Genomic DNA, 22,619 nt, shown 5'->3' with positions numbered 1-22,619 from the left:
ATGCATGGTAAAATAAATGATGATACTCGTATTGGTAAGAATCTGTTTGTTGGTATCTGCTTGCTATGTTTGCAGGGCCCTGTGGTTTAATTTCCCTAGTGACACCAACACGAGCAGAGAAACGCCATGTGCTTTGACACCTGTGTGTTTTCCTCCTCCTAGGGCGTGTTGGAGAGCTTCCTGGGCACAGCCGTCTCTGGAGCCATCTTCTGCCTCTTTGCTGGTCAGCCGCTCACCATTCTGAGCAGCACGGGGCCCGTTCTGGTGTTTGAGAGGCTTCTATTTAATTTCAGCAAGTATGTGCAGACACATCTAATTGTAGATTGGGACTGTTTGACTGCAGAACATTCGTGGTCTAGATGGAGCATAATTCCGAACACCAAAATTTGGGAATTGTCAGCCGTGGAGGGGGAAGGACCCTGAGAGGATAGGTAGTCCAGTAGTTATTTTGCATCTGATTCAATGAGGCCCATGCCTCCCCCATACATGCGTAGGCTCCTTTACCCTCTGACTTCCCCGCTGGGTTTGGTAGAGTGGGGAGCACTTACAGGACAGGAATGAAGAGAGATCAGGATATGTGTCTGCCTCCCCCACTTCACTGTCTTGGCTTAGCACCCTTGCCTGGCACTGGCTGGTCCCTTGAGTTCGGCTCCTGTAGGTAGCTCCTCCACCCTGGCTGTAGCCCTCAGCAGGTTCTGGGGACTCTGTTCCTTCCTTGGTCTTTTCAAACCAGGACGTAGGAATGGCTTCTTAATCTTGCCGGTCCCTGTAAATAGTCCATTTATTAAATCAGAAATCCATTTGAAAATGACTTCTGGTTCCTGCCATGACCCTGACTGACACACCAGAGACAGGAGATGTCTTGTTCAAGGTCACATGGCTCATGCATGAATGAGACTGGCTGCCCGTGTGGTCCTCTGCCCCTAACCTCCACTACAGTGTTTTTAGCTAAAGATGCCTTGTAGCACTCAGCCGAGTAATAACTAACATTTGTTGAGTGCTGACCATGTCCCAGGCATTATCTTATGTGCATTACATACACTCCCTCATTTAATTCTGGTAGCAGCCCTATGAGGTAGGGCCGTGTTCTGCTTGATCGATGAGAAAGCTGGTGTAGTGTGGGTAAGTGGATTGCCGACGGTTACATCACCAGTCATTGGCTGGGCTGGGAAAGGAGTCCCTGCTTTCTGACTCCGTAGCATTCAGCTCTTACAGAATCACTAGACATAATAATGGGAGATATGAATATGTTTTTTGTAGAAATTGGTAGATCATTGTTTTGAGAAAATCAAGTTACGCAAATTATCCAAGTGGCCACATTAGCACACAAATGGGTTTAAAATAAAATTTGGTATTCCAGCCTCTTTCTAATGAACTTAATACCTTCAAGAGAGAATTGCCTTTTGTGGCCAATCTCAACCCTTAAACAGATTGAATAATTTCATAAAACTTGCTATTTTTACTCCACGTTGGAATTTCCATATTACATTATTACACATTTTTAGTATTTTAATGTTAGAAATGTCATTACTTATACCTCAGGAGGGGATGAGGACTTAAAACTAGCGGTTTGAAAACTGGGTTGAGAATGTCAGCGAGTGTCTTTTGAGAATTTGAAATTCTACATTTTAAATAATGTTGTGAGTTTTCTCTAGCTCATTACTACCCATCCCTCCTCTCTTAGAATTCTCAGAAAGACATTGGAAAGAATTCTGTTCATGTCAGTTTATAGAAAGAGTCAAGCAGTCTTTATATGTTTAAGAAAAGATTGTGTGAGACGAGAGCTTTTGTGGAAAGATTAAACAAGCATGTACTATAAACAGGAACAAACATGCACAACCCTTGGGGAAAGATTTATAGGATGCAATGTGATCAGAGCCTTAATCTACAGAAAATGTTTGTATCTCAGTTTACTTAGATAATTGAAAGAGAGAGATTATTCCCTTTCACTAAGTACGTTCCTTTCTCACTTTCCCTTCTGTTTCATCATAATTGGTAACATAAACACAGTTCCAAGTGATTTATTGGAAAACAGTTGTAAAGCAGCAAGAAACCTTGTAAGTCAGTGATGGATTTAAAGTGAGGTTTCTCAAATGTTTCCTGTTGTGGCAATCCTTATTTTATTTACAGTACTGTATCATTTACTTAACTATTATAATGAGAGTGCTAATATTTTGTCTACATGCAGAGTATTTGTCTAGATGGATATTCCCCAAAGTATGTTTTATCAATTAGTAGTCCCATGGATACTCCATGAAAAAAAAAAAAAAAAAAAAAAAAAAAAACCTAATAAGTCTGGGAAATGCTATATATTATATCTGCCTCTTGGCAGTTCACTTTATATGTTAGCTTATGAAGGGATCTGAGAAATCCTTCAGTGTAGAAACTGTTCTACTCTGTCTTTCCCAGACTTTCCCCAACATATTTTATAATTTTTTGAGAAATAGTTAAATTCTTATTTTGTAGGTTCAGTGGGCTCATACAGTAACGCTACATAATCCACAGATTTTCTCTGTCACAGGATATAGATTTGAATTTTTGCCCTGCAAAGTGGAGAATCACAAAAAAAAAATGTGAGTGATATGTGCTGTCACCTTTTACAATAAAATTAGTAACAGAATGAAGGAAAGAGCTCACAACTGCCTCCCAATTTCTGCCTTCTCTTTTGCATTATTTTTGTACATTGTATCCCAATAATACAGAAATAGATGATTGGACAAGGCCACCCACATTATGGAAAGAGAGATGGAAACATCTTTGAGGGAGAAACATACATTGGCTGCCTCCCACACGCCCCCTACTGGGGACTGAGCCCAAGACCCAGGCATGTGCCCTGACCAGAAATCTAACCATGACCTCCTGGTTTATAGGTTAATGCTCAACCACTGAGCCATGCCAGCCAAGCAAGGAATGATTTCTTTATGGTAGCATAATGATATCACTAGACCAAATCCTTAAACTTGATATTTTTTGGAAAACAAATCAAGAATGAGCTTTTATCTAGGGGCTCAATGTGATCTTTCAATGTTGGCAATCTCTCTGCAGACATTCGGTAGTTGTATATTATTCTTTGTGATCACTGGAGACGGAATCTAACATTTCTTTCTCCTTTTCAGGGACCATGGTTTTGATTATTTGGAGTTTCGCCTGTGGATTGGCCTGTGGTCAGCCTTTCTGTGCTTCATTTTGGTGGCCACCGATGCCAGCTTCTTGGTTCAGTACTTTACTCGCTTCACTGAGGAGGGCTTCTCTTCTCTGATTAGCTTCATCTTTATCTACGATGCTTTCAAGAAGATGATCAAGCTAGCCGATTACTACCCCATCAACTCTGACTTCAGAGTGGGCTACAATACTCACTTCTCCTGTGCCTGTATGCCACCCGACCCAGGTGAGGACACCGTGGGCAGCATCGGTGCTTGCCTGGTGGTTGGAGGAAGGTGCGGGGTTCATGCGTGCAAGCTTTCAGCATGGGATTGTGACCCGCAGGAAGGGGTTTGTTTTATTTTCTCTTTGAAACCATCCTGTTGAATTTGAAGTGTCGTTGCCTGAGGAATCTTAGCCATGTGATTCCACGTGACTGGAATCAGCTCTAGAATCTGAACATAACCAGCTCAGTACTTTAAAATTAACTCAAACTGCATTAGTTTCAAGGAAATTGTGTGTGAGTTATTAGTAGTCTTATCTGATAGGTGAGGAAAGCAGGTACATACATTAACAGATACAAGGACCAGGCAAATCTAGACCTCTGAGCATCTGTCCCATATTTCACTGCTCCTTTATTGCTACGGGAATCTCTTCCTTTAAGGAAACTCAAAATAGATTGTTTTAAGCCTATAGAAGAAGCAAAGGAGACACTAATTCACTTTGTATATCTGAATCATAAAATTAAAAATAAATGCAGACTGGAGTCACCTGGCAGTAAAATAGAGCCTTAATGTTCATCTCTGTTAGACAACATAAATAAAAAAAGGAGAGGAAAAGAAAAAAACAAAAGAAAAAAAGAAAAGAAGGAATTATATCAGAGATTTATACTCTAGAGTCAGGAAAAACATAAAAGTAAAATTAACTTCTGGATAAGAAATATGATTCTGTACATCTTAGCACTTTAATATCCATCTTGTCAAACCTGGGAACTTTTTCACACACACAAAAAAAGTTTCAACACTTGGTCTTTGAAAAAATTTCTAGTAGTAATTCACCATCATTTTATAATAGGGAAGGCGTTTGGAAAAAAGGATTCACTTGGAGAAAAATTGCTTTACATCTGTCAGAGACAATTAAATGATAATAGTGCTAGTGGTCCCAAGATATGCAATCAACTACATGTTGATGCCCTTTAATGTGAAGATTGATATACAGCCCATGCATGTCCTTTGGAGTGTAGAACCAGTTACAGCAGTGTTCTGAGGGCTGTGCAAACATGGACATGAGTGTGGGGCACATTTAGAAAAAACCCTCTTAATATTTATAGGAAAACAAATATGGTTATTGTATAGACTACAGTGCAAATGCTTTTGAGTTTAAAGACTAAATGAAATGCTACAATGCTGGAATTCTGATACACATGGCAGGCTGTGTCAGATTACTCCCAGATGTTTGAGTTGTGTGTGTACCTTCATTCTTCTCTGTCACTTTGGGGAGAACTTTTACAGGACTGATATCATCTTGAGCAGTGAGAGAAAAGAGAACACTATCTTCCTAAAAATGTGTCTATCAACAACACTGATGAGAAGATAGGGCATTGTTGGGCTTTGCACACATGGATTTTTGTTTTGTTTAAGGAACATCGACACACATTAAGAGAAAATCCATGCTTAAAAGCAAAGCAGAGAGAGTATAAAGTGGGAATATGAAAATTCGGGAGAACTTGAATCACATGTAATTATGAAGGCCTGTTATTGTTAAGATGTATACTGATTGGAAATATTTTATAACTTAAAAAGTATATGGGAAGAATAGGTACTCAATACATTATGGATATTAGAATCAGTTAAATATGCTTCATAGAGAAACACAGATGTTACCCATTACCCAACTGTGTAGAGCTCTTCCCAGGAGAGAAGGGGATAGAACTCCTAATCATCACCCATCCTGGACTTTCAGGGGAAGTCCAGACTGTACATGTTCAAAATATTGGATCACAGACATATAGCAGGTACTCAAATAAAATCATTTTGTTCAATGTCATTTTGTTATAGATGAATGAGATGCTGTAGGAGCTTAACTCTTGTTTATATCAGTTAGCTGACAGTAAAATTGGTTTTGTTATACATCATTTTGCCTAAAGTCACCACCTATCAACAGTGTTACATGAGGACTTATTGCATTTAATTGTGGGATTTCAAACTCTACTTTTCCTTTTATTCTACTTATCTGTATGTATATATTTATGGAAAAGTCTGTGAGCTGACCTCTTAGGCAAGTCTGAATAATCATACACCAAGATTTTCTAAAGAGAAAACATACCACTCATCAGTGCTGTGGTGTGAGGTGTTTGTGAGGACAGGTGAGGGCTTTGTCAGCACACCTGTCACAAGGAGAGATCTGCCGTCAGCCCGGTGCCCACCTGAGGGGAGTGGAAACTTGCTCCCATTGTTTTAATTGGATGCTGGCAGAAAAGGTAACATGAAACTCAGGAAGGCATATCTGAATGTGTTTTCATTATGAAAGACACAAAAAGGTTTTACGTGTCATTTTCCTTCCAAGCAGTACCTTGGTTTCCTTGAAAAAATGATATTAAGGCCTACACTGATCTGACGTTTGGCATGGCAAGTGCTGGCTGAGGTGGTGTGGCTCTTCCTTTGACCTGTTTCTCCCAGGTTGTGTACAAGTCAGTCCTATGTAGCTAGACAGCCCTTCTATGTCCGGAGGTACCAGCAAAACAGGACTCTTGGGTTTCGAAGTCAGAAAATCACACATTCCTGTCCCAGCTCAGTAATGCCCAGTGTGTGACTCTGGGGAAAGCTCATGTTCCTGAGGCAGCTTAGTCTTGCCAGGTCACCTGACAAATGGGGTTAAAAATAGAACCTACCTTATAGAATTGTTTTCAAGGGGGTGGGGGGAGAAAGGAGACATTATAGAGAAGACTTAGTTTCTAATATGTGATAAATAATTAAATGTTAACTGCCATTATTCATTAAAATTGAAGGCTCGTGAGTAGCTTTTAAGTAGGATGATAATAGAACAAAGAAATCCGTCTTCCTCATTCTCCCTTCTGAGGAAACATTATTGGGCAGTTGGCCCATTCTACAATAGGACTGTTGATGGTACTCTGTATTTTTAGAGTCATCCAGAGGAGTGGCACTCACGACCGATGTGCTCATGAATGCCAGGATGGAGATGGGATCTGTTTCTGGTTTGGAAAAAAAGCAAATGGCTATTTGCATTTTAGTGACAGTCCATGTTTTACAAAAACCCCTTAGGATTAATGATAGTGTATTTCTCCAATAGCCTTGGTATGTATTTATAGCAAATTGCAAAAACCTACCATAAATTTAGTACTTCATGATAGCAAACTGAAAAACGATAGCAAGAGAATAATGCAGTATCACGTACAGCTAGAGTAAGTATTCTAAAAACAACAAAAGACTGGTCTTTCATCACAACATGCCCTCCTACTAAAAGAATTCAATCAATGAGTCAATAATATTTAAACTGGCGGGTGACTTGTTTTCCAACATGAGGGCAGTATGTAACAGTGAACCAAGAGCTACACAGATGTAGTCGTGTTCCTGCAAACTGAGAAATGGTTTTACAGGAGGAAAACAAGAGTCATTTAATCACTAAGAAAACTCTACTCGTGGCCAAAGTAATAATGTGAGTTTTTATAATCTTTTTTGTTCTCATTTGCTTACCTAAAACTTCATCACTTCCTGAGTTTCCTTTTCTTTTTAAAATTTATTTCTTAAAGTATCTTTAATAATAAAAGCATATTATGCCAATTAGCCTGGACATCCTTCCAGATGAAGCTGGGACTGCAAGGGAAGCCTAGGTCCCAGGTGCCTGCCAGTGGCTGGAGGGAAGCCTGGGCCCTGGAGGCCAGAGGGGGAAGGAAGGCCTACTCTTGCAGGAATTTTGTGCATTGGGCCTCTAACAGTTAGTATACAATCTTATGTTGGCTATAATATGTTTCAAGTGTGTCATATAGTAATTTGGCATCTTTATGCCTTACAATGTGATCACATCACTAATTCCAGTAATCATGTGTCATCTTGTAAACTTACCACAATATTCTTTACTATATTCCCCTTTCCCTTTGACTGTGGTCACTCATCCCCCATTCCTCCCTCTGGTAATCATCCCTTTGGCTTGTTACTATGAATCTGTTTTTCTTTTGTTTGTTTTTAGATTCCACATGTAGGTGAAACTATATATATTTGTCTTTCTCTGCCTGACTTATTTCACTTAGCATAGTTCCCTCTAGATCTATCTGAGTTTCCTTTACTTAATGTACCCTTTTCTCCCTCTCACCCCATCCATTGCTCGGGAAAGAAATGCCATAGATAAAAATGTTTGGCACCTAACAGGCACTGCGTAAAAATTTGTGTTTTGTTTTCTTTTTTAATTTCTCATCACCCCACAAAAAATACTCTAGACAATTTGTATTCATATACAGGGGTTCACACATTTTATTTTCCCTGAAAATTTCCTAGCAAAAGATCCTAACCAAGCTTTTAGGGGAAGCCAATAAAAATTGCAACTACCTAATATGCTGTGGTAGATAAATGTTTAACATTGAAGCCATATTCAAAGAAAAAATATTAAGGTGTTCAGTGCATCATAATTAGATAATTTAATAATATTCCACTGAATCTCAAGACTACGAAAGTGTTAGCAAGCATGCATACAGCATACACAATCATATAGAAAAAGGCTTTAAAGTCTTAGAGGTCAGCTCTGCTAAGAGGAATCTAATTCATTCAAAAACATAAAAATCAGCCCTGGCCGGTGGTTCAATGGTTGGAGCATTATCTCTTATACCCAAAGGTAATGGGTTCGCTTCCTGGTCAGGGCACATACCTAAGTTGCTGGTCAGTCCTCGGATAGGATGCCTACAAGAGGCAACAGATTGATGGTGAGGATTTTAAAAGCAAACAATACGTTTTAAAACAAAAACAACAAAAAATAAAAATAAAATAAAAAGCAAACAAACAAAACATAAATGTTGGAATTTTGTGAACAGGATGTGGACTTTCTTTACCCCTTTTCCTTCCCCTTCTATGATCAAAACAAAAATTTTTAAAATATATTTTATTGATTTTTTACAGAGAGGAGGAGAGAGGGATAGGGAGCTAGAAACGTCGATGAGAGAGAAATATCGACCAGCTGCCTCTTACACACCCTCTATCGGGGATGTGCCCGCAACCAATGTACATGCCCTTGACCGGAATCGAACCTGGGACCTTTCAGTCCGCAGACCGCCGCTCTACCACTGAGCCAAACTGGTTTCGGCTCAAAAAAATTTTTTACTGGGGGTCTATTTCATTGTTTTTTAAGAATTGTGCTACTTGCAATGAAGTAGAATACATATCCCCCCCCCCAACACAAATATATGTACACATATTGCTTATTATAAAATGTGTTGTTTTTTAAATAATATCAATTACTATGGGAATGAACAAGGTTGGATTTTCATTTGACCTAGACATTGGAAATAAATGTCACTCTAGTACCTGTGTTCATTCACCTAATGTGTCTATACACTTATGTTAATATTTTGGAAAGTGTCGAAGTAACTATTCTGACCAGGTGTTTGTTGGCTTTGTATCTGGAGGGGAAAGGAGCTTGGTAAAAATGATTAACAAATTAGGAGAGCAAGAAAAAAAATCGCCTCAAGGTAACAGACACTGTGCTGTATTGTTAATCGAAGGGATATATTTTATTGATTCACTGTTGACTGTCCTGGGGAGAACATGCTTAATAATGGATGAATGAGATGAATAAAGCCTTTCTCGGGCACCCAGCGCAATCTTGCCTCTAGTAAATGATGGCCTTTTGCCTGGTGTGAAACTACAAGACCAAATCAAGTGATTGTAGCTAGCCAAGGCTTTCATTTCCATCCGACTGTTTTATTCACAGCGTGAGGAGGCTCCCAGATGCTCTGTGATGGTTGTCACTGGAGCGGAGTTTCATTACCATTTCTTTCTATATAATTTTTCTATTATCTTAATAAATGCTACCCACCAATATGTGATAACCATTAAAAAGAACTGCTGGACCATGTCTCCTGGGGTTCCATATTATAGTCAATCTATATTTCATAATTAGAAAGCCCATTAAAAGAAAATTAGGAAATAAAAGATAATCCTAACTTATCTCCCGTGACCTGCATCATATTCTGCATGATTTTTTTTTTTTATTACGTGTCCCTCCCTCTTTAGGTTATAAAGTAGGTTTCAATCATAGACTGATGGTGAAAGGGGAAGCCCGAGGGCCTCTGTGCACCATTGCTCGGGCTTCTGTTTGCAAGGACGCTGCAACCATACCCCTCACATTTTGTCATTCGTGGCAATAGAGTCTTTTAGGAAAAGCAGAGATGTTTGCGGGACCCATCATTTTAGCTTCCTTTTACTGCCCCAGCCTATCTTTCCATGCTTTTTGTACATGTTTGCAGCAGGAATCAGAAAAGGAAAAGCAGTGAATTTGGATAATCACCTGATTTGGAATTTCTCTAGCTTAGGGTTTGTATAAAACACAGACATTAAAAACATACCCCTGAAGAATGTCTCTTCATATGCTAAAGCCGTGGTCTGCAAACTGCAGCTCGCTAGTTACATGCTGCTCTTTGGACTCTTGAGTGTGGCTCTTCTACAAAATACCACGGCCTGGGCGAGTCTATTTTGAAGAAGTGGCGGTAGAAGAAGTTTAAGTTTAAAAAATTTGGCTCTCAAAAGAAATGTCAGTCGTTGTATTGTTGATATTTGGCTCTGTTGACTAATGAGTTTGCTGATCACTGTGCTAAAGGTAAGATAAGTGGGTATGAAAAAGAAGTTTTTGTGAAAATACTTCCATAAGTTTTGTGGCTAAACATATCCAGCTTAATACAGGTAGCAGCTCAGCTCTTGAACGTCCAGTGCAGGATCACAGTGAGCATGGGAAAGAGTCCGTGCCCCGTGCGGGCCAGACCTGACCTTGCCTCGTTAGAGTGAAAATCTCAAGCATCAGGCCTGGTAAAGATACGTAGGAAAACAAAACAGATAATAACAAGAAAGAGTGAAGAAAAACTTTCTATTAATTCTGTTTTAAGATTAAAGGCTGAAATACTGGCAGGTAATTTCCCTGAGAGCTACTTCTCTCAAAGTTCCTCTCATCTGCCTTGTCATCCCTACAACAGCCACTTTGCTTTTTTATTGATCTAGAAATTGAAAGCATAAATATTTGACTTTCTCCAGAGGCACATGCGTGCTCACATTTTCCAGGGCCCTCAAAGAAATCTGATATGACCAGGTAGGCAGGGAGCTTATTCAGTTTTATTCTGCATCTATTTTCCAGTTACTGAATTTCCTAAAGAAGTTGCTGAAATAGAATGGGCTAAAACATTAAAGTTTTATTGTCATGACTCTTAAATGTATTCTGATTCAGAGCAGGTTAGTGAGTTTCACGTGCTTGTAACCCCACGAGCTATGCGGAGGGAATAGTTTCAGATTTAGTTGACTTTTATGAAGCACCCTTCCAATACCATATTACTAGAGGATCTCCATAAACTACATTTTAATATATGTATTATGATACATAGGCATTTAATAATCACATATATTATCACATTCTCTCCATGGGTATCATCCTGCTTTCTCCAGGTCATAAAGCTAGTAATTATCTTAGCTACCATTTATTTAGCTCTTGCCTAGTACCGGACCCTGTACTGACAGTGATGCCTACGTTATTTTATTTAATCCACACAGGCTCCTTCTGAGGTAGATAGTTCTAAATCCAATGTCACAAATGAGGGATTGTAGTCAAGAGGAGTGGGATAACTTCCTCAGGATTAAGTGGCGAGGGAGTTGGAAACCCTGTGCTTCTGAGGTAGCAGAATTTCAGCCAAGGTCTCCGAGTGTCCCTTTCTCTCCATCGTGATGTGGTGGTAACATCAGAGCAGACAGATCTGCCTCAGGGGCCAGTTGTTGCTTGTACTGGACCTCGTGGTCTTACGTGAGCTTTTGTGTGTATTCCTGATGGTACAGTTCCTGCTGAGGAGTCATGGGGCAGTTCCTGGTGCCAGGTTACTAGACGATAAAGAAGGACAGCATTGAGCAATGCAGGCGATAGTCCCTCTGCACGAGGTATACTAGCAAGGACACATGGATGTGTCCACGAATAGCTCCCACAGCCTGTTCTTTCTCTAGCTCTCTCATGAAACATAAAGAAGGGACAGCCGGCCAAAGAGTGAAAACTCACAGACACATGTTTAAATGTCTCTTACTGACCATGCTCATTCCCCTGTTCCAGAGGATCAGCTAGAATTTGATATGTGGAAAGGAGGATCAAGAAGTGAAAATCCAAGTAACATAAAACGATTAACCCACGGAAACTCCCTGAAACCAAGTATGGGGCACAGACTGTCCCGGTAACAAGTGGCTGATTCTACCTGAGCCAGGCTTTTAGGGCAAAGACTTCCTTTGCTTCATAAGCCACGGTGCTCAGCAAATAGTGAGGACAGGCACAGCGCAGTGTATTTTGGCTTTTCCACTTGACCTTTCCAGAATCCTAATTAAGGATATTGTAAATTCTATATAAACAGACCATTCTGCAGTTGGTTGCCAAAAATATTTGTATCGTATGTGTATCATGCATCCAATTCTAGATCCAAACGGTGACCAATGGCTCTTATAGACCAAACTCCCAATTGGAATTAGTCATTTTTTTCCCCTCCTGTGAGCTCAAATAAATTAACTTTTAATCTTATTTATGGAATCTATCATATTCTGCCAATATATATTTATGGAAGCACTTGTTTATGTATTTATTTTAAAGTCTTTCTCTTGAAGAAGCTGCTTATTAAAATAAGTATGAATAGTTGATAGTTTTTACTGTCCTTTTGATACTGGCCTTTTGGTATTTTGAGAGAAGTATGGACTTTATTTCGTAGCTTGACTCCAAGGAAAACGAAAAAGGTACAAGGGATTTTAAGAACAGCATTGATGTGTCCCCAAAACTTAAGAGCAGTTGCTAAAAGTTCAGACTGGAATCCTATTTTAGTTTCCTCGTGGTCTTCATTACCTCTCGTTCATTTCACACACAAAGAGCATTGACTGTCCTTCCCCCTCCCAACCCACTCCTTGTTTCTATGCAGAGAAAGCATGTTGCAAAAAGACCTTCACTGCCTCATGCAGGAAGCTCATAAAATTGCTTGGAAGTACCTGGCTCAGGACGAGCAGCTTCTGAGGCCCCATCTAAGTAGTGCCTGTGGTTGCACATTCGCTGTTTTCTTCCCAACACTCAGACATTTCCGTTCCAGTCAAGATTCGCATCATCTAACACTAGCAACGCCTCTCCCACCTTGAATTCTGCAGCCACCTGCATCATCTTGGTTTTGATAGTTTGCAATGCTGGGTAGGGAAAGAAAGAACGCTGAGCAGGTTTGGGTACCAACTCTACTTCGGATTGACCCTGTAACCTTGGGCAAGAACCCTGGCGTAGTGTGGTCCAGAGTCCCACTCAACACAAAAAGGATTTAAAGGGCTTGTGTGTTTTTCAGTGAACCAATGGAGTCATGTGAGAAATGTGCTTCAAGCCGTTAGGACAAAATGGTAACAAAAAACGTAGGTTTTGTGGAAGATGACTTGCTAACATCGTTCTTTTGGGAATGGATGCATGTTTGGTTGTGTCGCTTGGGACAAGCATCCTTTCACCTGTGTTGGTTCTTTCTGTGACCTGTGATGAGACAGAGCATAAGCCCATAGACAGTGTGTATGTGTGCTGGTTTTACAGAGGAAATGGAAACGCTCTGGCAGCAGCCAGCTTTAGGTTGAAAATGTTCCAGTTCCAGAGCCTTCAGAGGTCAGCATGGACTCTCAAATTGAGAACTAGGACTTAAGCTAAATAGTTCACCTCTTTTTCTTTCTTTCCTTACTTCCTTGTGCTTGCCTTTATCTGCTCTCATTCATTTGTGTCTACAAATTAAATGGCCCCTTTCCTCGCTTCTTTTATTAATCATAAACAAATATTTTTCAGACTTATTGAAGTATAATTGACAAAAACAATTTTAATATACTTAAAGTGTACAATATGATTTCATTTACATATGAATTGTGAAAGTTTCCCATCAAGTTAATTAACACATCCACAACCTCACATATTTATTTTGTTTGATGAGAACACTTAAGTTCTATTCTCAGCAAATTTTAATTAAATAATACAGTATTATTAATTATAGTCACCATATGTTACATTAGGTCCTTAGATTTTATTCTTTTTAAAGAGAAAGTTCATATCCTTTTACCAGCCTCTCCCTATTTCCCTACCACCAGTCCCTGGCCACCATCTTTTTACTCTCTGTTTTTTTGAGTTAGACTTATTTTTTCTTTTCTTAAGATTCTACCTATAAGTGATACCAGGCAGTATTAGTCTTTGTCATTGGCTCATTTTATTTAAAATTAAAGTGCTTCATGTTTATCCATGTTGCTGCAAATAGCAGGATTTCCTTCTTTTTAAAGATTGAATAATAAACAAATATTTTTGAGTTCCTGTTAGTTAAGTGCCAAACTGGGCAGATTCTGGGGAAACACCATGAATAAGACATGCCCCTTCTATTCTTCCCTGACAGAGCTTACATTTGAAAGTTCACAGACAAATAAACCTGTTTGGTTCTCCTTACAAATTTATGTAGGTGAGATGTAAACCATGGCAAACTAAATGGTCAGGCTAGGAGCTTGGGGAAGGGGTGTTGCTTAGGGACCAAACAATAATTAGCAATTTGGATGTTAAATGAACTATGGAACCCTCAAAGACAAAAACCTGGTAATTGTTAATGGACAGTATTTCCATACATTAGAGATATTCTGAGTAGCAGTGTATTTTATAATACCGAAAGCTTCACATATTAGGAAAAAGGCTCATCTGATAAAGAAAACTTTTAATTATAGAATACTTTTTAAATACTAAATAAAATAGTTGCAAGAGGAGGGTTGGCTTAATAAATAAATTTGATTTTTTGCAGGTAACATCTACAAATGATGTCAAATTAGATGAAATAATTTTAAAAAATTAGATTAAATATTCACCCCAATTATATGTATATAATTTATTATTTATTTATTACTGTTTTTTTTCACACATTTTCAAATACTTATTTTCTCATACACAGTCCAAACTTACAAAAATTCCCAAGAGGTTGACTCTTACTTAGTGAAACTCCATTTTATGAGTTTGACTCTACATGAAGGCAGACGTCAACTTGTTAATAGCCATGTCTTCTACTGAAGTATGAAACCTGAAACAAATTTTAATGCCATCTCATTCAGTATTTGCCATGTTTCTTACCAGATTAGAGCATGACAGATGTGACCAAATTTTTTATTATTTTATCTAGGTGAAAGGTAAATATCTATAACAATAAAAGCATAATATGCTAATTAGACTGAATCTTTCCAGACGACCTTCCAGACGAAGCTGGGACTGTAAGGGAAGCCCGGGTCCCGGGTGCCTGAGGGAAGCAGGTGCTGGCAGCTGTGGGGAAGGAAGGCCTACTCTTGCATGAATTTCATGCACCAGGCCTCTAGTAGTTGTAATAAAAGAAAATTAATTGTGCCCTTACATTGTTATTAAAGACTATTGTAATGCCTAGCCCTGCATTTTCAGATGACCAGTTCTGCATTTTTTTTTGTCAGTTACATTTTCCTTTTATAGTAAAAATGATCTTTGTCTTACAGTTAATATCTCAGTATCTAATGACACCACATTGGCGCCAGAGGAATTCCCTTCTGTGTTTCCTACTGACTTGGTAAGTGACTTAATATTCCAAGCCACTTGTACACTTGCATATTGTATACCCTAATTATTATATTCATAATGTGATGTCTCCTGCCACTCAGCAAGCTTAGCCCAAGCACGTTGAACACTCAGTGATGGTAGGACAGAAATAATACTTTCCTTTCTCTATTTAGCTTGCTTTTTCTTTTGTGTGTGTGTGTGTTTTCAAAAAAATTGGAGTGAATATTTACTTCTACCGAATGCTTTTTAAACCTGCTTAGGAATTTAACTGCTTAACCAATTAACTGTTACCTTGAAATGTTTTCACAAGGTAAAAGTGAGGGGAGTCGAGAAATGAGAGCATGGTGTCCTCTCTTTGTTCCTAGTACAATTAGGAATTCTTCTGACTGTGTTCTCTTCACTAACACTAAGGGTGATTGTAGCGGGATATTTCCCATCACTTAGAAAAAACCCAAGCCTCTGTCACATGATATCCTTTCCCATGGCAAGTAACCAAGGATCTTTGAGAGACTTGAACTAAGTTTTAAAAATGAGCTGTTTTGCATGGAAGGTCACACACTGGAAGGAGACTTTTGTGCTGGAGAAAAAGAGAAAAGTGCTGTCTCTCACTTCCAATTGTGTTCCTCCTGCACTGGACATGGACTCTGACCAAAGAATATCAATCTCTCACTTATAAAGACCGGAACCATAATACCTTGTATTGATAGAGTGCCCATCTCTCAGGAGACCAGAACACTTCTGCAGGTATTATACCCAACATCCCTTTCAAAGACGATGTTTTGTATCCGTCCTGGACAACTCCCACTTGACCCTGTTTCTCTCTTGTTTTCATAGTCTGTGGCTCTCTCTTAACTTTTTAAAAAAGTTTTCTCTGACTTTCCCCAAATGTAGCCTCTTTTATTCTTTCACACTTGTGTGTGTGTGTGTGTGTGTGTGTGTGTGTGTGTGTGTGTGCCTATACCTTTTAAAAGCCACATTGAGAAAAGACTTCAGTTTTCAGTCTTTCAGCCAACCAGCCTATTGCCTGAAAGGATTTGATTAAAAATAGAGAGAAAAATACTGTCTTCTAGACTTTAAAGAATTTTAATTAAAATCTAATAAAAATTTAAAAGTATATTTAATTAAAACTGTAAGCAATAAAAATTAATAAAACACTTGCTTCCACTGACTTAAAGAGAGATTGTTCCTAACTTAATTATTTTTATTTAATTAATCAAGGAAAGCTATAAAATTAATGAATTTTTAAGCCCTGTCTTTGGGCAAGACCTAGGGAGACTTAGTAATTGATATATTGTAATTATAGTCGGATGACACTGTAAGATTCATGGAAAACAAATGGCAGTTTGTGACCATGATAGAGGATATAAAGGCACAATGATGATTGTAAGTTAGCTGCCAATTATAGAGCATCTGCTACCAACAAGGTGTTTCACATGTCTTATAATCATTATAAGCCTTAATATCTATTACAATCATTAACACAAACTACCAGGCATGATTATCTCCATTTGGTAAATGAAAGAAACAATTTCCCGAAGGTAAGAAATCTTTTTTGCTCTAGATCACGTAGCCATAAATTTGTGGAACAAAGAATTGAAGTGTGGGTAGTTCTAAGACTTGGGATATTGAAATGTTTACCCTTTCAGTTCCTGTGAGTGCTGTACACTGAAGGGCAGCAGCCACTCCTGTGTGTTAATTGCACACCTTAATTAAATTGTTAAGTTGCTATGTTCAGAGAGAAAAAATTAGGAAAAAATATGCATATGTGTGTATATAATTATGAAAGATAACGTTTGTTCTATTTTCATTTCTCCTTTTCTATCCATATCAGTTCCTTTGTATAAACACACACACACACCCACACACACACACATGCACGCATGCATGCACACGTGCACACACTGACACTATATAGGTAGAAAATCTAGAAATGAGTATTGAAGAGATAAAATGATTATTATTAGCAATAACTACCATTTTTTAAGCACCTACTAGGGGACAGACTCTTTACGTTAATTGTCTATAATCCTTACAATAACTTTATGAGTTATTATGTAACCTGTAATTTATAGACGAAACAGAGGCTTAGAAAGGTTAACTGATCTTCCAAAGGCCATATCACCAGTATATAGTAAAACCAGGATTTGAACTTAGGCTTTCCAACTTCAAAATTTGCCCATTTCCATTATTTGGGTAATCAAAACAGTGTTTCATGTAGAAGACTTGCAGATATTAAGTTCTCGTGTCAGACTGCCTAGCTTCAGATGCAAGGCTCCACTACTTAACAGCCCCTAGAACCTTCTTAGTTTCCCTTCTGTAAACTGGTGATGGTTATAGTACATACACCAAGATACTGAAAGGTGGGGCCAAAGTAGGCTTACAGTTGTCAGTACACAAAACACAAAGTTTATTCTTATATTATTATTGATTACCTTTTGCATTATTTCCCATACAAACACCTACAAACCTACTTTTGCTCCACCCTGTATAAGGGTCAAATGAATAAATAGATAGGATGTAGGACAGTAACTGGCACATATCTCTCAGTCATCATGCCGTTATTATTCTGTTTGGATATTATTACCATTCCAGTAGGCCATGCTGCCTCCATAACTCAGACTGATGGAGAGAAAAAACGGAAGCCCCTGCTTCCCACAGGCTGCTGAGACCCCTGTCTGCCCAGCCACGCGAGCTCCACCACCTGAACCTTCACTGTGACGTACAGTCATCAGCACTTAATTTCCTCCTTTTCCTTTCAGCCATAATTAGATCACGAGAGAAGGTGCTGTGAAAGTGACACGCAGTGCCAGGCACCAGACAGACTCCCTCTCCCAGACCCTGAGAACATCCTGCCGGAGGAAGGAAGGCCTTTACTTTCAGCTTCATTAGCAGGATGACAAGCTGTCTTCTTCCTAGTGATAGGGGGCGGGGGGGGGGGGGGGGGGGCGTGTCTTCACGGGGAAAGAGCAGGAAAATTGGGGCATTGGAACATTTAGACAGGGATCAGAACTCTAGAATAGCCATCCCCCAAGATAAAAGGGCAGGTTTTCCATTATTTTCATTTATTGTTGGATTCATTGTGTCTTTAATTCTTCTTACCTTTATCAGTTTTCCCATAGATTTCTCCTCTGGTATATTCCTTCAACTCGTAAGCAAAATTCATTCATAGGTCCCTTTAAGACTTTGAGACCAGCCACGGTTTATCCACCCTGTATATCTAAACAGTAAGCTTTAAGATCCATTGGCTTCCACTTAGCAGTTCTCAGTGGGAGAGACCAGATTTCAAAATCTAATGCCATCTCTTCTGAGGAGGTCATTGAATGGAGCAGGTGGTATTTCCTTTTTATGTTAAATTCCTTTTTTATGTTTTTGTTTTTTTTAGTAAGTGGAGGCCTGTCGTAGAATGTGCAGTTCTTAACGTGTTCACTGCAATGCGTTTTGGCAATTTTATACAGTCATGTAACCGCCACCCCAAACAAGAACATTCCCCTCATCCCAGAATGCCCCGTGGAATGTCCGAGATCCTGTTCTCTGCCCCAGCATTTGGGCTTTGGGAGATCTTTCTTTTTCCGACTGCTCTGCCCTCAAACTCCGGGGGTCAGATGCCTTAGTCCTCTTCAGTCAAAAGTGCCTGAATAGCTCCAAGGGTTTTCTCTCAGCTCTCCTGCCCTGCCTCCCCGTTGAGGAAAGGGGCTTTCTTGCATTTGGTGGAGTCGCTGTGTTTAAGGGGGGATTTCTTGCAGCAATCTGATCTAACCTCCGGCCTTTTCTGTACTACTTGGGCAAGCGGCAAAGACTGTGAAAAAGTTTGGTGGGTGGACACAGGCTCCATCTATGCTTAACGCCCCTCAGAATCCTAATGGGCATTAGGCAGCTATTAAAAATTCATTTAAGGCTTGGCTTATTTCTCCTTACCTCCATCTTTAGTTGCTTTATCTTCCACCTGCTACTCTGCCAGGGGTGAGGCAGCCTTTGAAGGTTTTGTAACTTTTTGGAATTTATTTAGGTTTCTTTGCATCCTCCTCTCTGGTAGATGTTTAAAAATTATGATTTTATAGCTTATCCAGCTGTGATGGTATCATGCAATTTCCTATATCTTAACTAATTAGTTATGATATTTTACAAAACTAATTATATTTTGATATAATATAGACAACTGAAGTTCAAATGCATCCTGTCCATCATAAAATAAGGTTGTCCATTACTGCAAAGCCGACTCATCCTCTGTAGGAAAGAACCCTAAATGAGTATATGTATTGTTTAACCTTGAGACTTTTATTTATAGTATTACGACCATATATATATATATATATATATATATATATATATATATATGTTTAAAAGGCATATAGTTTACCAATCTATACTCAAAGAGAGCAATGTAAAATTGTTAATTTTTCAAAAAAAATTTTTTTTGCTGATTGTATTACCCAGAAAAGCATATCATGTCTACATGAAGATGCTGTTAATCATGGGACTAAGAAGTATTACAGCCTCATATATTCTGCTTGGCAGCCAGACATGAAAGCAAAAGTGCTTTGATTTGATATACCTTCTGGGCAATTCGACGAGTGAAGATTCATTTCAATAGGAAATGGAATGTCATTTTTATCTTCCTGTGCGTAGAGTCCTTATGCTTTTCTCTCATTGAGAAAGATAAGTGCAGAAGCCACTCTGTCCTTAAATCTCCTTGAAGATTACGTGTGCCTAGCTTTTTAAACTGTATGGAGCATGTGAAACATGCACTAAAGTAGAGAGCATGGCACAGGGAAACCCACATACATATGACCTAGCTTCAGAGACTGTCCACATTCTGCCCATCCTCTCATCTAGCCCCCACTTTTGTGATTGGAGAGGATGCTATAGTATTTTAAATTTTGAAATTAATCTTTTAGTATACATTCCACTTTTAAGAGTTAGAAACAAATCCACTTGATAGAAACAGGGTCTCTAGGAAATGAGATCCAGAGAAATAGACTAAAATCTTTTTCTGTGAGCTTGACCTCAGTTAAAACCACCAGAAACTTGGCCCCATTTCCTTTACATTTTCCCCCCTCACTTCCCATTTACACGGACAATCTGCTTTGACCCACCAGGTCCACTCACTGTCAGTCCCTCCACATGGTGAGCACAAAGTAAGGTTTGAATAAAGGACTTACTGAATAAGTGAATGAATCATTGTGTGTAAGCAAGAAAACACCTGTCATTTCATGTACATGTGTATAGTTTTCACTTCAACCTGAATCTCTGTTAGAAAATCAATAAAACTTCCTGTTGGTATTTTTTTTAATGCAGCCTACCTCTTTGGGAACTCTAGTTATAAAAAAGCATTGTGGCCCTGGCTGGTGGCTTGGTTGGAGCCTCATCTCATGTACCAAAAGGTTGTGGCTACATACCTAGGTTGCCGGTTGGTTCAATCCCAGGTTGGGCCTATATACGGGAAGCAACTAATGGATATTTCTCACTCATATTGATTTTTTTAAAATTTTATTTCTACCTTTCTCTCCCTTTAAAATCAAAATAAATAAAAGCATATCCCCAGGTGGCAATTGGGGAAAAAAAGTCATTCTGTCGATATAAAAAGATCTGAACTGAAATTATGATAAATATTTGCTGAGTTTAAAACAAAGAAATCTGTTACCTATTATGACCCCTAAACTTTAAATGTATTCTGCTGAAAACATCCATTTGCAGAAATTTGAAAAAACAAAATGAGACGTGATTAATCAACTCTCAGAAGCAGAATTTGATAAAATAGTAGTTATGCAATTCAGATGTTTTTAAGTTGAAGCTAATATAGAAAAAAATATTTCAGGGAATGACTTAGAGTTTATTTTTGTTGTTGTTGTAAAAGAAAAGTGTGAGCACTTTACATGTTGACTTCTATAAAAATATAGCACTCTTCCTGTCCAGAAAGTCTTCTTTTATATGTATAGGTCTTTTTTGACTAGATCACTCCTATCAAGAGAATTCACTGAATAGTAAATGGTATTGAAGATGCATTTGGCTTGAGGTAGAACTCTTGCTTCCAAAGGACAGGAGAAATTTACCTTTCCATACTTATTTGCAAGGTATCCTCAAGTAGCTCTTCTGTTTACACATAATATACCCACTAGCTCTCTACCCAAGAGGAAGTCCAATATCATGGTATCAGTATCTGGTGTGGATCATGCTTTCTAGCTCATAGACAGCCTCACCGTGTACTCATATGGCAGAAGGGGCAAAGGAAGCTCTCTGGGGTCCCTTTTATAAGGACACTAATCCCATTCATGAAGGCTCCACTTTAGGGGATTAGAGTTTCAACATTGAGTTTTAGGGAAGCCCAAATATTCAGTCGGTATCCACACCATTAGTGTGGTCAGTAATTGGCTTCCAGCGAGGGAGCTTTTAGGTTGAAGTCAGTTCTCTAGGGAAGTGGGGAGCTGGGAGCTGGTCGCAGCTAAAACTCAGAGCAGCTGGGGATGGATGCACTGGCCTATTCATTACCTTAGCCAAAGGATTCTCCTGCATAGTTGAAACAGAAACTAGGAACAGGAGTAAGCTGTTCTTGCGAAGCATGACACTGACAACATGACAGCAACTTATGAGAAGGAAATCTGAAAATTGACCTTTGAGCTTGAGGCCATGTAATGTAGGGATGAATGGATACCCCATACACAACACCACAGCCCATTACCGCATGTTCCAGTGAGGGACACTCATGATGCAGACCTGAAGTCAACAAGAAAAAAAGCTATTTTTATTAGGATGTACATTGAAAAAGCAGGGTCCATCAACATGTTATAGTTGTATTCCTTAATTTTCCAACTCTAGTTATTTAGAAAACAAACAACTCATTTGTGAAAACATTGGGTAAATGAGTAGTTAACAACATAACCTTTAGTGCCTTAAAAGCTTGAAGCATAAAGAGCTGCTCACATGAGCTCACTCATCTAGGGGAAATGATGAACAGCATAGACTGATGAACAAGAACAGCATCGATCAGACTGTTGGACCTTGGAGGGAAGGTAGGGTTAGGGGAGAGGGATTGACCAAAGGACTTGTATACATGCATATGAGCCTAACTGGTGGTCACAGACAGCAGAGGGGTGGGAGCATGCAAGGGGAGGGGTTTGGGATATGAATGGGGGAGATGAGGACAAATATGTGATACCTTAATCAATAAAGTTATTAAAAATATAATAAAAAATCCAGGGGGGAGGGGGAAACATGTAATGGGTAATAAAAATTTTTAAATTAAAAAAAATTAGAAGAAAAGAGCAAGAGAAGAGAGGGAAAATATTGACTAATGAAGAAAGGGAAAAGAGAAAGGGAAATATAGTAAGAGAAGGGAAAAGGAAATTATATATGTGAATATGCCAACAGAGACTACAATAATAATAATAACATATCAATAAAGAATATCATTTTTTGGATAAAAAAATAAAATAAAGAGCTGCTCACTACAAAAGTAAGTACTTTCAAATGACCGTGTTTCAGACTCTCACGTTTTGAGACAGGATATTGTGCCTCAATTTACTCTCTGGAAGACTGATGGGAAGGAAGGATTTAGTTTGAACAAATAGGTGACTGTCAGGCTGTAGCTCAAAGTAGGTAACAGACTGTGACGTCTTCATTGTATTTTCAATAACTGCCAGCCTCCTGGGCACCCGTGCTTGTTATCCCATTAACATCTCACCCAGCTTCACCCT

At 38.9% G+C, this 22,619-nt stretch overlaps 1 protein-coding gene across 5 annotated transcripts in view; it reads left to right on the top strand.

Moving 5' to 3' along the window:
• SLC4A4 (solute carrier family 4 member 4) overlaps nucleotides 1-22,619 on the top strand; it is a 334,299-nt gene that overhangs the window by 266,176 nt on the left and 45,504 nt on the right. For all 5 annotated transcript variants that reach the window (XM_036414322.2, XM_036414329.2, XM_036414340.2 and 2 more), the window contains 3 exons: nucleotides 163-296; nucleotides 3,117-3,388; nucleotides 14,868-14,938. In XM_036414322.2, the coding sequence (XP_036270215.1) occupies nucleotides 163-296; nucleotides 3,117-3,388; nucleotides 14,868-14,938 (477 nt within the window). The remainder of the gene's footprint in view (nucleotides 1-162; nucleotides 297-3,116; nucleotides 3,389-14,867; nucleotides 14,939-22,619) is intronic.

The sequence above is a fragment of the Pipistrellus kuhlii genome, unplaced genomic scaffold, assembly GCF_014108245.1.
Source record: "Pipistrellus kuhlii isolate mPipKuh1 unplaced genomic scaffold, mPipKuh1.p scaffold_m20_p_1, whole genome shotgun sequence".
Classification (NCBI taxonomy): Eukaryota; Metazoa; Chordata; class Mammalia; order Chiroptera; family Vespertilionidae; genus Pipistrellus; species Pipistrellus kuhlii.
The sequence above is the reverse complement of the archived record's forward strand: the minus strand, read 5'-3'. Positions and strand labels throughout refer to the sequence as shown.